Source organism: Xenopus laevis, chromosome 4L, assembly GCF_017654675.1.
Source record: "Xenopus laevis strain J_2021 chromosome 4L, Xenopus_laevis_v10.1, whole genome shotgun sequence".
Classification (NCBI taxonomy): domain Eukaryota; kingdom Metazoa; phylum Chordata; class Amphibia; order Anura; family Pipidae; genus Xenopus; species Xenopus laevis.
In genome coordinates, this window is record NC_054377.1 from 108626558 (window position 1) to 108640120 (window position 13563).

At 37.8% G+C, this 13563-nt stretch overlaps 1 protein-coding gene across 4 annotated transcripts in view; it reads right to left on the minus strand.

Annotated features, from left to right (window-relative positions):
- LOC108714441 (calmodulin-regulated spectrin-associated protein 2) overlaps window positions 1–13563 on the minus strand; it is a 61120-nt gene that overhangs the window by 12139 nt on the left and 35418 nt on the right. For 2 of the 4 annotated variants that reach the window (XM_041590607.1, XM_041590608.1), the window contains exons 5-12: window positions 11777–11809; window positions 10277–10418; window positions 7917–8056; window positions 6683–6773; window positions 6290–6371; window positions 4990–5024; window positions 4091–4160; window positions 183–2334 (exon numbers count right to left, since the gene is read on the minus strand). In XM_041590607.1, coding sequence (XP_041446541.1) covers window positions 183–2334; window positions 4091–4160; window positions 4990–5024; window positions 6290–6371; window positions 6683–6773; window positions 7917–8056; window positions 10277–10418; window positions 11777–11809 — 2745 coding nt within the window. The remainder of the gene's footprint in view (window positions 1–182; window positions 2335–4090; window positions 4161–4989; window positions 5025–6289; window positions 6372–6682; window positions 6774–7916; window positions 8057–10276; window positions 10419–11776; window positions 11810–13563) is intronic. The other 2 variants (XM_018258674.2, XM_018258675.2) reach the window with 1 other exon arrangement.

The window sequence follows — 13563 nt, forward strand, 5'->3', positions numbered from 1 at the left end:
GGACATATGATAAAAGAGGATTTTGATGACATATCACAAATCAATTTCTGGTTAAAATAAAGGCCACGTATAAACAAACTGATCATAAACCTTCATTGGTTTAAATATTCCTCATATCTCAACCAAATTTTGGACAGCAGATCACATGTACCAGACCATCCATATAGTGTTTCTGAACAAACCTTGAAGAAGAAACCACAGCAAACTTTCTGGTCCTCGCTGTTCTGCTCCTTATCAGGTTCCAATTCATTTTTCTCAAGTGCAACATCTGGGGGCTGCAGCTTAGAAAGTGGGACTTCAATAAGACTACCATTTTTGGAGGCACACAGACTTCGATGGCTGAACTGATCATCATTGGGTGTGACACACACAGTTTCTATAATGGGTTGAGACAGCACCTCAGACACAGTGGATTCAATGGGTCTGATTTCCACTTCAGTACGTTTATCAGAAATCACATTTGACTTTTCCTTCTCCGGATACTCATCTGATCTGTACTCAACTTGTGAAGGTACTTCACCTGCAAGATATGACTCCTTTGCCTTTTGATAATCTGTAGCTGGTTTTCGATCATCTCCAAAACATACAAATGACCTTGTCTGAGTCTGGCTAGGGGAGAACCGCCTAAGGCGGGGAAGACTATCCACAGACTGAGGAGGAGTCAATGTTCGATTTAAAGGTGCAATTTTAAGATCATTGGGACGAGGAATTCTCGGTGTTTTAGCTGGAAATGAGACAGTCTTTTTTGCTGACAGTTGTGGTGACATATGTGCTGAACGAGGGGATTCAATCGCGAAACAAGGAGCTGGAGACCAAGTCACAGAGGGCTTTGTTACTTGCTTTGTTGTGTCTCGTGGTGGCAACTGCTTTTGTGGAGAGGGCTGGGGTGGTGAGATGACCCATGACTGTTTTTCCCTCATTTGCATCAACATATCCTGCTGCAGGGCCAAACGCTGCATTTCTTGCTGGAGAAAATTCAAAGAATAATTCAGCTTCTCAATGGACTTTGTATATTCCAATATCTCTCCTTCTCCCATGTTTTCTTCACTAGGACTTATTAAATTCCAAGACTTTTCAGAATCTCCTGGTGTTGTGGGAGATGTTAGCCATCTTGCTTGATTTTGGTCTACCTTTGAGTTTACATTTGGATTGTCTACAAAATGGGCACCATCACTTTCAACAGCTGCTTTAACACTTTCCCCACCAGCAGGTTCTTCTCGAAGAGGTGATATTATATCTCCCTTCTTCTTCACCACAGTAAGGAATGCAGTTCTGCCCATCTTTTGCCTTTGACGAGTAAAGGCTGCCTCTACTTTCTTCTTCTGTGCCTCAATGGCTCTTCTTTTTTCCTCCAGTTTCATCCTCAATTGCACCACCTCTGAAGCCAACAGCTGTGTGGTGTCCCTCCCTTGTAGAAGAGTATTGTCATCTGGTGTTTGGCCAAATGCTACCACATGAGGAATATTTAGCTCAGATCCCTCTGGTGTAGTCTTCTGGGAGCTGCTTCCACTACTCCTACCATCACCATGGTTTAACTTTCTGAACTTCTGCTCAGCAAAGCTGGTCATTTTTATACCAGAGCTAGAAGATGCTGTACTTCCTGCTTGGGATTTTCCACCCACTGAACTTGGGCAAGGGCTAACAGACTCTCTAATATTGCCTACCTGGCAGCCATATTCTTGGTGAATTTTTAAATGGTCCTCTATGTCAGAATCTAAGCTAACAGTATAGTCTTTCAAGGAAGAGTCTTCATCCATAGTTAATGGGATATCTTCTGATGGAACATGGATTCCAGTATCTACTTCAGTATTATCAGTGACTGGGCTTTGAGTACCTTTTGTCTCCTCAAAGAGGTCAAAGTTAGCTTCTGCAAGACCAGGCTGTGGCAGACCCAAATTGATATGGTTGTGAAGGAAAAACCCATTGTTTGTTTGATTTCCAATGAAAGATGTCTTCCCTGGGTTATGAATAATATTCAGAGCTTCTTCGATAGTAGGGGCTTCTATCGGACTGTCAAGTTCATCAATATCGATTGTGTTATCAACAGGGCCATTGTGTCGCTTGTATTGTTCTCCATCATCTGAGTCCCACTGATCGCTTGTAGTAGAGGTCACATTATGGTTTGGCAACATCTGTCTCCATTCTTCATCGATGCCCTGCCCATTTATAGGCTGGAAGGATAGGTTCTTACGGATGTGCTTGGGCACACGGGCCAAGTTGAGGGAAAAGCCCTCATTACTTATAGATCTCCTTATTGGTCTGCTTGGAGTTGTAACTTGCATCCCATCTTCTTTATCAAACGAAATGTCAAAGGAAACCCCATGGACAGATGATCTACAAAGAAAAAATTAAAGGTATTTTCAGAAACATAAGCATGGTTATTTCAGAATTCAGTTCTAGAGTGTGGTCTGTTAAATGTTGACAATTTATTAAAGTTAAAATTTATGTTTTTGTTATGAGAGGTTGGAAAAATACACATGAATTCTGACAAGAGAAAGACCAGGCATACATTTTGTGCAATAATTCACTGATGGTTTTACAGTTTATAGTCTTGGGGCCAAGTGTGAATGAAGTTTCATCCATAGGCATGCTAAAGAAACCATATAGCTTATCAGATCAATGCACTGTACAGTATGGTTTATTAAAGGACATTTACTCTAAGACAGCAATCAGCTGAGCACACAGGTGTAACGGTCCATTTTTGACCTTCTTCTTTGACCTTCTACTGGCCAGTTTGGTGTGGCTTAAGTTGGTCATACAAAATGAAGGTTCCTAAAAATTGACTGTGTGTGGATCGTTCCGACATTTTTTGTACAATGGCGATCAGTAGTTTAGTCGATCAGACAGGTTAGAAGGTTTGTGTCGGCTAACGAGAATATCTCTGCATGTATTGCTTATCTGACTATATCAATGGGTGACTGTCACAACTATCTGTCAGACACAACTTTGGTACGATTGCTGTCTGTCAATTAATGGCCACAACATCGTCTGATTTGTTATATTTACTACTTTATTTAATCTGAATGGTTAGTAGCAGGTAGATCCATTGAAACGAATCATCTTCCATCATAAGTGGGAATAAAGTCTGCACGTCTATGGCCAGCTTTATTGAGAAATCCTTAAACTAATGCAGAGTTTGCTTTCATTGGTAGATTTGTCTATCTACTTCTATAGTCAAACAAGTGATGTTCTGACAGCAATTCAACGAAACACAGCAAGTTTTATCAATTCCACAGCTAAGTATGAAATAACAGAAAATGTCCTGTCTATCAGTAATACAAAAGCTTTATTCTGTAAAGATTATGCTTTAAAGGTATACTTTTAGCTATGTGGAAAAAGAAAATCTCGGGGTCTTGCTTTACAATGTAACACTTGTGATCTATGTTATTCCTAAAATCTGTTAGCTCCCAACAAATAGCTAGATCCGTCCATTCAATCCAGTTACCAAACAAATATATTATGTGTCAGATTGGCAGCAGGCATGCTAAACAAAGAAATCTCAAGGACCAACATCCCAACTATTGATCAAATGACCAGATCAGTGGAGGAAGCAATTACTAAACAATCAACTCTATAGTAGAGGTGATGTGTTTAATAAGTGGATGGAAATATTATCCTGTTTCAAATATATACTCAGCTTGTCTTTGGGCCTCTCACTAGCAGACATCAAGTCACTTTGTCCATAGTTATCCAAAATGCTCGGACATGGTGTTTTCCAGATAACGGATCTTTCCGTAGTTTGGATCTCCATATCTTAAGTCTACTAAAAAATCATGTAGCCATTAAATAAACCCAATAGTCTGTCTGATTTTGCTTCCAGTAAGGATCAATTATATCATAGTTGGGATCAAGTACAAGGTACTGTTGTATTATTGCAGAGAAAAGCAAATCATTTTTTAAAATGTGAATTATTTCTTTATAATGGAGTCTATGGGAGATGGCCTTTCCGTAATTCGAAACTTTCTGGATAACGGGTTTTCTTGATAATGGATCCTTAACCTGTACAAAACAGTTGCACTAGTCACTGAGATAAAGGTGACATTCATATTGTGCAAGAAGATTGGAGTAAGAAATCATTATTATTACTCACCTTTTCTCCTTAGGCCATGTCCCAACTTGACCATCTACATATGACATAGATGATGACCTTCGAATAACAGCTACATTTGGGGGGGAAGGGACACAATTACACTTATTTGGCTGTGAATCAATGTTCTTTGCAAAAGGAACAATGATAGCTCACAAATATATATTAAATGCATTTTCCATTTGTGTCTAATGATAACTATATAATAAAATTTCGGAGATATGACAGATGTGTAACTGACTTACAGGCTTAGTTCTGCCTTAGATACCATTGATTCAGGCTGTCTAATGAAAGCCCTCCGTATCATTTTCCAAACCTACTTGGAGAAATGAAAACTGGATAATCCAGATTTTGTATATTTGTAGAATTAACTCCTTAAATTTGCTCATAGCCTACAAAGAGAGAGAACTACTGGGCACAATAAAAAAGAAAAATGTATGATGATATTTTAAGCAAATGTATTGCAGCAACACTGGAGATTTTTTAACTTATCTAACCCATAAAAGATTGTCATGCAAAAGATTTTGTGGAATCCTACAAAATCTGATCCCCACAGCTGTAATGGAAATTGGATCAGATAAAGTCACATTTGTATGTTCATGTTTGTTCATGCGTCTACATCTAACAGTCAATGTATTTCAATGAAAAAATACCCTATTCGATTTTATCTTGTGGGATGCAGAAGCAACGTTCCCTTCTACAGGACTGCATGTCGGATGGCAAATCTGTCAGGCATTTTACACATCAGAATTTATTTTCAGTCCCATTATATTTTGACCCAAGCAACTACATCCGATTTGTGGGATGTGATTGGCCGATCCGAAACCATGCTACAAAATCTCCAATCCTACAAGTCAGCTTTGCTTTTAGTAATCAAGTTCAAATTTGTAGATGTTTCTTACCGGATCCTGGGGATTCAGACATAGGCTGTCGGATTCTATAAGACAAGAGCACACGGTAAACTAGAGACTATGCAAGACACTGTATTTTTTCTACATTGCCATGAATTAAAATAAATCAGAATTCCCACATGCTATGTAAAGCTTTCTCTATTTTAATTTGTGTGACTTTGCCTAAAAGGATTTGGTATGCCACTAACCTCATTAATAACTACATAGAATGTCTGTGTTAATGCAACAAAGTATTTATAAATCCTATTTTATAGAATCTGGAGGCTGCAAAAGATAATTTTTAATATCAACTGAACAACCTGCCAGTGACCACCATATTTCTCAGACCCTAGGTACTTCTAAACAGCCAGTCCTGAGATCAGGTTTGATGTATTCCTCCAAGTAAAGAGGACGTGTGAAACAAATAACTGTACCTGTAAAAAGTTTCATTTGGGGATTACAATTCCTGCTTTCATAGAACGGCCTTTGTTCACATAATTATGTAGGTGTACTATACTTTGTATAGGGACATCCAAAATTCTGTACAAATTGATTTTTTTGCATGGGGGAAATTTGGAGGCTTTTTGCTTTCAAGTGAGCTTTCAAGTGTTCCAAAAAAGAATAATGGTTTTCCAAAGCTTCTTTTTAACACACGGTCATTTATTTCTAAACGCTGTGCAACTTTGCACCTAGGCAGTAACCCATAGCAACCAATCACTGATTAGTTTTTTTCAGCCAGGTAAACAAAAAAGAAAGCCAAAACTGGTTGCCATCTGTTACTGCCCAGTGTTTATACATGAGCCCCATTGTCATTTTATTATAAGCTTGCCCTTGAACATGAAGTATTGTAAAAAAAAAAAAAAATGGTCCATATAATGGATACAATTGAATTAATTCACTGGAAAAAAATATTCAGCTGCTTATTCATTATCAGGAGAACAAACATTCCTTCTTGACCCTAAATTAGGGATAACAATTTCCCTAGTTATCAAACACATCAGTAGCATCCACTATATTCAATGCATTTTTGGGATAACATCATGTCCATATTCTTACAGTTTATTTGTCCCCCACACACTTCACAAAATCCTCTCTAAATAGACAAATCACCCACAGCAGTATCTTTATGCAACTATGACTTAATCTGGCTCCTTTACCAACACTGGCACAATTTGTGCCTTTCCAAATAAACAACGAGCAGGTAGAGAAATAAAAGAAAACATTTGATTGGCTGCCAAGGGTGGCTGCCCTGGCGCTAATTTGTACAATGTTTCTAAAAGACCCTGGCTACATTAGAGGTTTATACTTGTACCTGGGATTACTTGAGGCCCCTATGGTGTTTCTTCTGTTCAGATGTGGAGCTGAGTTGGGACTCTTCCCTTTGATCACTGCAGCTGCATATAAATTAAATATCCATTATCAACGAAAGATACAAAATCTTACTATAAAAATGTATGACAGTATAATTACGCTTTTGTGACATACAAAGCAATAAAGATTGTAGCATAGTGCATGGATGATTTTAAAATAAATAATATATATATAATAATAGAATATAGAATAATAGAATAAACTATTAAACCCATATGATGCAAATAAAAGATCCACAGCGCTATGTGTGTGTGTGTGTAAATATCTGTGGGAATACCATAATCCCCCCCCCCAAACAAGATTAGTATATATAGCAATACTGCAATCATCTTACCATTTGGATTGAGAACTCGTGGTTGAACAAATGAGGGCTTCACCACTTCAAACCACCAGAACAATTCAGCCATGAACACCAAGTAATTGGTCTGGGGGTAGAAACAAAATGTTAACCAGACCTCCAGAAATGTACATATAACTGAACAATACATACATGCTAAGGACAGCTTCCTATAGGTACATAATTATAAGCATTTAATAGGTGTATTTGCTTCAGGAATGTATGTACCACTACAATTTGCTACTATTAGCCCTTCCACTGCTGCTGCAGCTATTATGTCTGCTCTCCCCACTTTTTTTACTACATCGCTTATTTAGTTTCTGTCCCTTTGAAATTCTGACTCCCTTTCCTCTGTAGGTAATTAAAGTTACATACCATTCATGCTGATTTGGACTTCTTTGCTTGAATGTATTTAATGTATTTATGGTTAGCACACGTGATCAATTCATCCACCACTTAACCCAGACAGTGGAAACGACAGCATTGGTACTCAAGATACAAGGGCCATTTACGACCCCGGGAGCACACGTACAGGAGTGCGAAGGGGGTGCAAGAGCGCCTATGGCTTTCGGACTGCCGTTGTTAATTGTTTTAGGGAGCAGCATTATGCTCAGTGAAGAAAGAGCTGCTAGGTTGTCGTATAACATGAACAGAATGCTGTATAAAACAAGCCTTTTATTTTAACCTTAGTGCAACTTTTTAAACATCTTTTCAAAATGACAACTGCTTTCTAGATTGCATGTACAAGCCTACAGAAAATCAATTGTAATTATCTTTGTTGGAAGGGCTCCAGGCCACCACAGAATATGCATGGAATCCTACAGGCCGACTCAGCAACAATAGCAAATTAAAATAAAGTTGCGGGTAGTAAACACAGTGCCCTGAATATATCACCCAGCAGAAACAGCATTTCAAATACTTTAAGAAGCCAAACTACCTAAGTTACATATAAACATATACTCTGCCTCTCCATTTAGCTCCTGTTGTACTATACTTCACAATTCAATGAGGTTAAAGGCGCAATCACTGGCTCAATGGTGGGGATAGAGATTACCAATGCAGGTAGAATAAAATCCAGATTTATTGTTTCATTTAAAATACATTTGTAAACTCAAAAATAGAAAAATTGATGAAGATCACATATTTTACTGATGTGCTAAATGTTTTATTTTGGCTTTATATTTCTGACATTGAACTTGTAAGGAGGTAACAGTCTTAATGTGATACTAACCTTAACCGAGGATGATGCATACAGCATGTCTTCTAGGGTAAAATGGCAGCATCCATTCAGGTACTCCTGGCAGAATTCCTGTATCATCTGCAGGTTATACAGACTGTCTGCTAAGGACATGGACTCCTTAAAGCAAATATCTAAAAAGGAAAGATCCACATAAAAATTTATATTTCCCCTCACAGACAACAAAGATGATACAGGCTGTAAGGTGGAGAGCCCTACTACATACCCTTCTGACATCCAAATAGTGCTCACACAGGCTCTTTTCAAACACTATGGGGGATATTTACTAAAATCTCGAATTTATCACATCTTTTTTATTAAACCAAGCTCGACCAAACTCCTATCCATGATTTTACCTTACTTATCAATAAAATAACTTGAAAAAGTAGCGTTGGGAAAAAGGCTCTGTAAAATTGAGCAAAATTGCATAAATAAAACGCATTTGTTGCCCAAATCGCTCAATTTTTTTCAGGTTATCTCCTGAAAACCCGAATTTTTTGTATTATCAGAAATCCCAGTGCAGATCACAATATCTTCAAATCGTAAAAGGGACATCTGCCATTGACTTCCACATGACCTCAGCAGGTTTGAAAAGGCAGAGTTTCAGATTTGGACTTTTAGCAGCTTTAGGGTATAATAAATCTTGAAAAATTTTAGTTTTTGTTTCCTCTAAAAAACATTTTGCCCAAAACACCAACCAGAAAAAAATGTAACGTTTAGTAAATAACTTCCTTAGTAATCCATTCACATGTAAAAAGTCTGCAATATGGGCTTGCTCTCCTCTACTATTTATTGTTGGCCAACTTTCAAAACCTGGTAAGTTAGTGGTGAAAGTGAAATGTCGATACAGGACGCTGAACAGGTTATTTTAAGTACAAACATATTTTAGAATAATTATTAAATAAATCATGTCTCTTGCAGCAGTGGAACCTGGGTCCCAACATACAGATACACTTTCTACTCTTTAATGTTCCTATCTTTTAGGAGGGGTTAAACCTGTTAATCTGAAACAAGCTGATATTCATGGGATCAGGCAGTCCAGCTAGAATGCTGAAACTAACTAACAACCTAATAACACAAACCCAATTGCCTGATGAACAGATAGGACACACTGTGCTATGAAAATGACCAGAATGGCATGTGTTTATGCTACTAGAGAGTGTTAATAGAGTGTGTTCATAGAATACTTCTATTAACATTTTACAATGTAGGAAGATTATGTTAGTCTAACTGCATGAAATAAAATTGTTTGCATCAGCGGTGACATTCGGAGATGTGAATGCAACATTTTCATTGGTTGCTATGGGTTACTAGTGAGGACTGCAGTTAATTTCAGCTTGGTGACTAAACTAACCCCTTCCCATAACACCCACATCAACAGTATATTTATGGCAGAGGTGCAACTACCATATTGCATAGCCCATAGTAGTGGAAGTGACCAGGGTACAAGTGGGCCCTGATTGTGGGGTCTGTATATCGTAGTTCTACCTCCCCAGCAGCTTCAAAACTACAAACTTTACTGTCTGCTTATTTAATTGTTAAAGGAGACATTTTGTGTAAAAAAATAATAATGTACCAGTGCGTTATACCCATTTAGATATAAGAATTGTGCTTAAAAAAGTGTTTCAGGCTGATTTATTGAATATTTCTGCAAAAACCCTAATAATCCCTCTCTTCTATTCCACTTCCTGCTTCCTGAATTCCCAGGCTGTGCAGGAGAGCGGATGGCACTCAGCTCACTGCACTGTAGGACAGGAACCAATCAGCAGCTAGCAGGACGTGATAGGGAACTGAAGCCTACCTTTGCTTGTGTGACTGCAGGGCTGTGATTGGCTGTCCCCCTCCTACTGTGCTTCTGGCAGGGACCTTTAGGACACACCCACCCCTCATTTCAAACAATCAGGGACCAGTGAACATCTATAGAGAGCTCTAATAAAGGCTATTTTTAAAAATAATATTAAAAAAGCAACACCATATATTACTCATTATTGACTACAAAATTAGTGTTTTTTCATTTAACCTATATGTCTCCTTTAATAGATAATTGTGGACAGAAGCATAGCAGGGGTCTTTGTGTATGTACAGGCCCCCATCCAAGGTTTGGGTGGGAGTGTGGCCACTTGAAGGTACACCACTGCTTATGCTTCTTGCAAACTTGGCACTCGCTACTGCAGTACTCACTTCTGTGTTTTTGAGTGATCCCCATCAGATAGTACCAGAGTCTTAAGTTCTGTTTATCTGAATGGATTGAGGAGACATTTTGATCACTGGGTTTCTCCCTAAGAGGATCACTGCGGTCAATCTGACCAGTGAGCCATGATGCACATTTTTCATTTGAAACTGAATATTCTCACCTTCCAACCGGATAACCTCAGGGCAGTAAAAGTGAATAAGGGCAGATATTGCACAGCCATCAGTTCCATCTTTAAGGATGTTTTCCATGAGTGAGATACAGGGAAGCTGTTTGAATAAATTCTGTTCTTTTCTGTACCGGGCCTGTACAGTAACATTGAATATAAAACAGATTACAAACTCTGCTGCAGAAAAAAAACATCTGAAATAGCATAGTAAATGGTTTACTGAATATGGTATAGCATGTTTCTATTAAGGCCCCAAGTCTTCAGGGTTCTCAAATCCAAGCCTCAGTGGCTGTACAAAGGCCAGAGACCCAAAAGAAACAAACATTGCCTCAAACTAAAGAAGTAATATTTTAGGCCTTCCACTGCTGTTTTGTCAACGCTCATAACAAACTCTACTGGTCAAATCCAATTTCCTCAAAGGGAAAGGTTTACACGAGGTCTCAGAGATGCCGGTGCTGAAACATGGAGATATTTAAAATCTGCCTATGTGAAGTCACAACTGAGACTGGTGTGAGAATCAATGTACTTTAACCTGTGGCTGTCCAGACTGACACAGACTGTGGATAATAGTTCCAACACAGACAGAGAGTCACATGTTATAGATCAGTGACATATTTCTTCTAATACTACATTGTGTGTTTGAACACAAGCTTGTTTTATCACTGCACACAAACAGCTTAGACAATGTACAAGGTCCAAGATCACAGAGCTTGATGCCCTTTCCAGTTTAATACACTCCATATGTTTAGTTTTGAATGCTTGCATTCCCCTCAGGAATAAATGACTAAAACAGGTGGCCTCTAAATTATAGGTATCCTGTCATTATATCTATGCACACTAAAATATTGTCAGAAAGATTTGTAGACAACACTTTGCATTTTTCATATATGGTGTTGGATTGATTTTTTTTGTTGTTTTGAGGAAGCCAAAAAACAAACAGAATGCTTTCTAATGAAGAACTTACAATTACATATCAATATAAAGCTGGGGAGGAGAAACCTTCCTAAACGGCCATTATCCACCTATCCTGAGAGGCAGATTACAGCAACGTTAGTAGGGTCTATGTGCAAGTCTATCAGGTCATCATTAAGAAATGAAAGCTCAGCCAAAGAACCTATGCCAAGTATCTGGAAAATATTGTATTGAAGTCTAAAATAATATTAAGCACATGATACAGAAATATTAGGATACCATTTAAAAAAATCTAACCACTTTTACATTACACATTACATTACCTGGTGGTAAAAGGTTTGGATGAATTAAAACATTTTTTTGAATTATTCAGTCTTACTGTGGTTGACTATACACATCAGAGAACTGGTTTCTATGGGTTATAACATTACTCCAGGTTTGCAGTTGCATTTAAACACCACAGCAGGAAAATCCCCCTGACTAAAACACTGCAGTAGAAAAGTGGAAAATGCTAGCATGATATGAAGGAAAAGCAGCTTTAACCAAAAGGACCACAGATCAAAGTAGCTAAGCAAGACTTACAGGGACCAGTTTCCAAAACCATTTGGAAGTAGACTTCAGAGGGAGCAGCGGGAATAACAGAGAAAGCAAAGGAAGAAAAAAGCAAACAGAGAAAGAATGAATCAGAGTTGGATCCATGAAGCAGCAGCCTTGTAAGAGAAATGGTTTTAGCCTAGTAAACAGCATGTGCTAGCCTTACAAACAATGATGGATTATAGCAAACAGTAAAAGGTGTGAACTCAAATGTCCCAAATTGACAACGCAGATATGTAGTTTTTAGTTACGCTGATTCCCATTTGTAGCAGAAAGACAAATAGAAAATGTTATTGTACTCTATATACACACTTCACAATTTGTTGCATGCAGTGGAGTCTCAGCTCAAGTGTTTTGCCCTAAATGCTATCCTCAATTAGTCATTAAAATATCCATATAAAATGTTAGGTGTATATATATATATATATATATTCACCTAACATTTTATATGGATATTTTAATAAAACAGAATGGAATGCACAACCATTAGTATGCAGAAACCTGGGTGCTAGTCTGAGAAGTATGTAGACAAAATGCAGGGATTGACAGCACTCCAAGGAAATACATCAAGTCAATAGTTCAAATGAAAGTGGATATTTATTGGTGATCCAACTTTTCGGCTCCGCACAGGAGCATTTGTCAGGGAAAGAAGAAGGCTCCTGTGCGGAGCCGAAACGTTGGATCACCAATAAATATCCACTTTCATTTGAACTATTGACTTGATGTATTTCCTTGGAGTGCTGTCAATGAATTATATATATATATATATATATATATATATATATATATATATATATATATATATATATATATATATATAAAGAAGGCTGTTGCACTCGATGGGCTTTGTGAAAAAAGTATTTTATTTAGATTGACGTTTCGACTCTCATTGGGTTAATGTGTATATACCGAAACAATTGATAGCATTGATTGAAAGGAACTTTGATACTCCTAAGAACCATTTACCAACCCCTCTTTAGGCTCACAGTGTCATTCAAACCATCCTTCACCTTGTTTTATTATGAAGTAAAGGATTCTGGGCCAATAAATCGCTCTGCTTTTCATAGCAGGCAGTGTACACATTTTCTGGAAAGCAGAGTGACTTTAAGGGGTTATATACTAAAACCTTGAATTTATCTGGTTGGGCTTTTTCGGGCAAAAACTCTGTTTTTTTTTTAAGATTTATTATATCCCTGATGCTGCAAAAAGCCTGAATCCAAAAATTTGCCATCTCAGACCTCAGATCAAGGTAAGGTATAAAAGTCAATGGGAGATGTTCCTATCCCAATTTGAAGATATTGTGGTTTGCGCTGGATTAAGCCCGATAATTTCAGGGTTTTCGTGCAAAACACTGAAATTCTATGATTCTGCTTGATTTTATCGGAGTTTTTTCCTAGTCCAATTTATTTGAGTTTTTTATTAATAGATAAATCAAAATCGGGGCATTGGAGTTTGAGCGAGTTTTTTTTATTCCAATTAGGAGATAAATTTACAAACTATCACTTTACAGTGGAACAAAGAGTGGGAAGGTTTGCTTGACACGTTCAGGCTCATTTATAAACACTGGGTAAATTTACACATGGGCAGTAACCGATAGCAACCAACTGCTGGCTTTTTTAGGCAGCTGCAAGTTGAACAGTGAAAACAATTAGTAGCCATGCATTACTGCCCAGATGCAAATGTGTCCAATATTTATAAATGAGACCCTTCTAGCCTAGGGAGGGGTTTTGAAATGGTTGGATTTCAAAACCTGATGACGGTCCTGTGTGGACCGA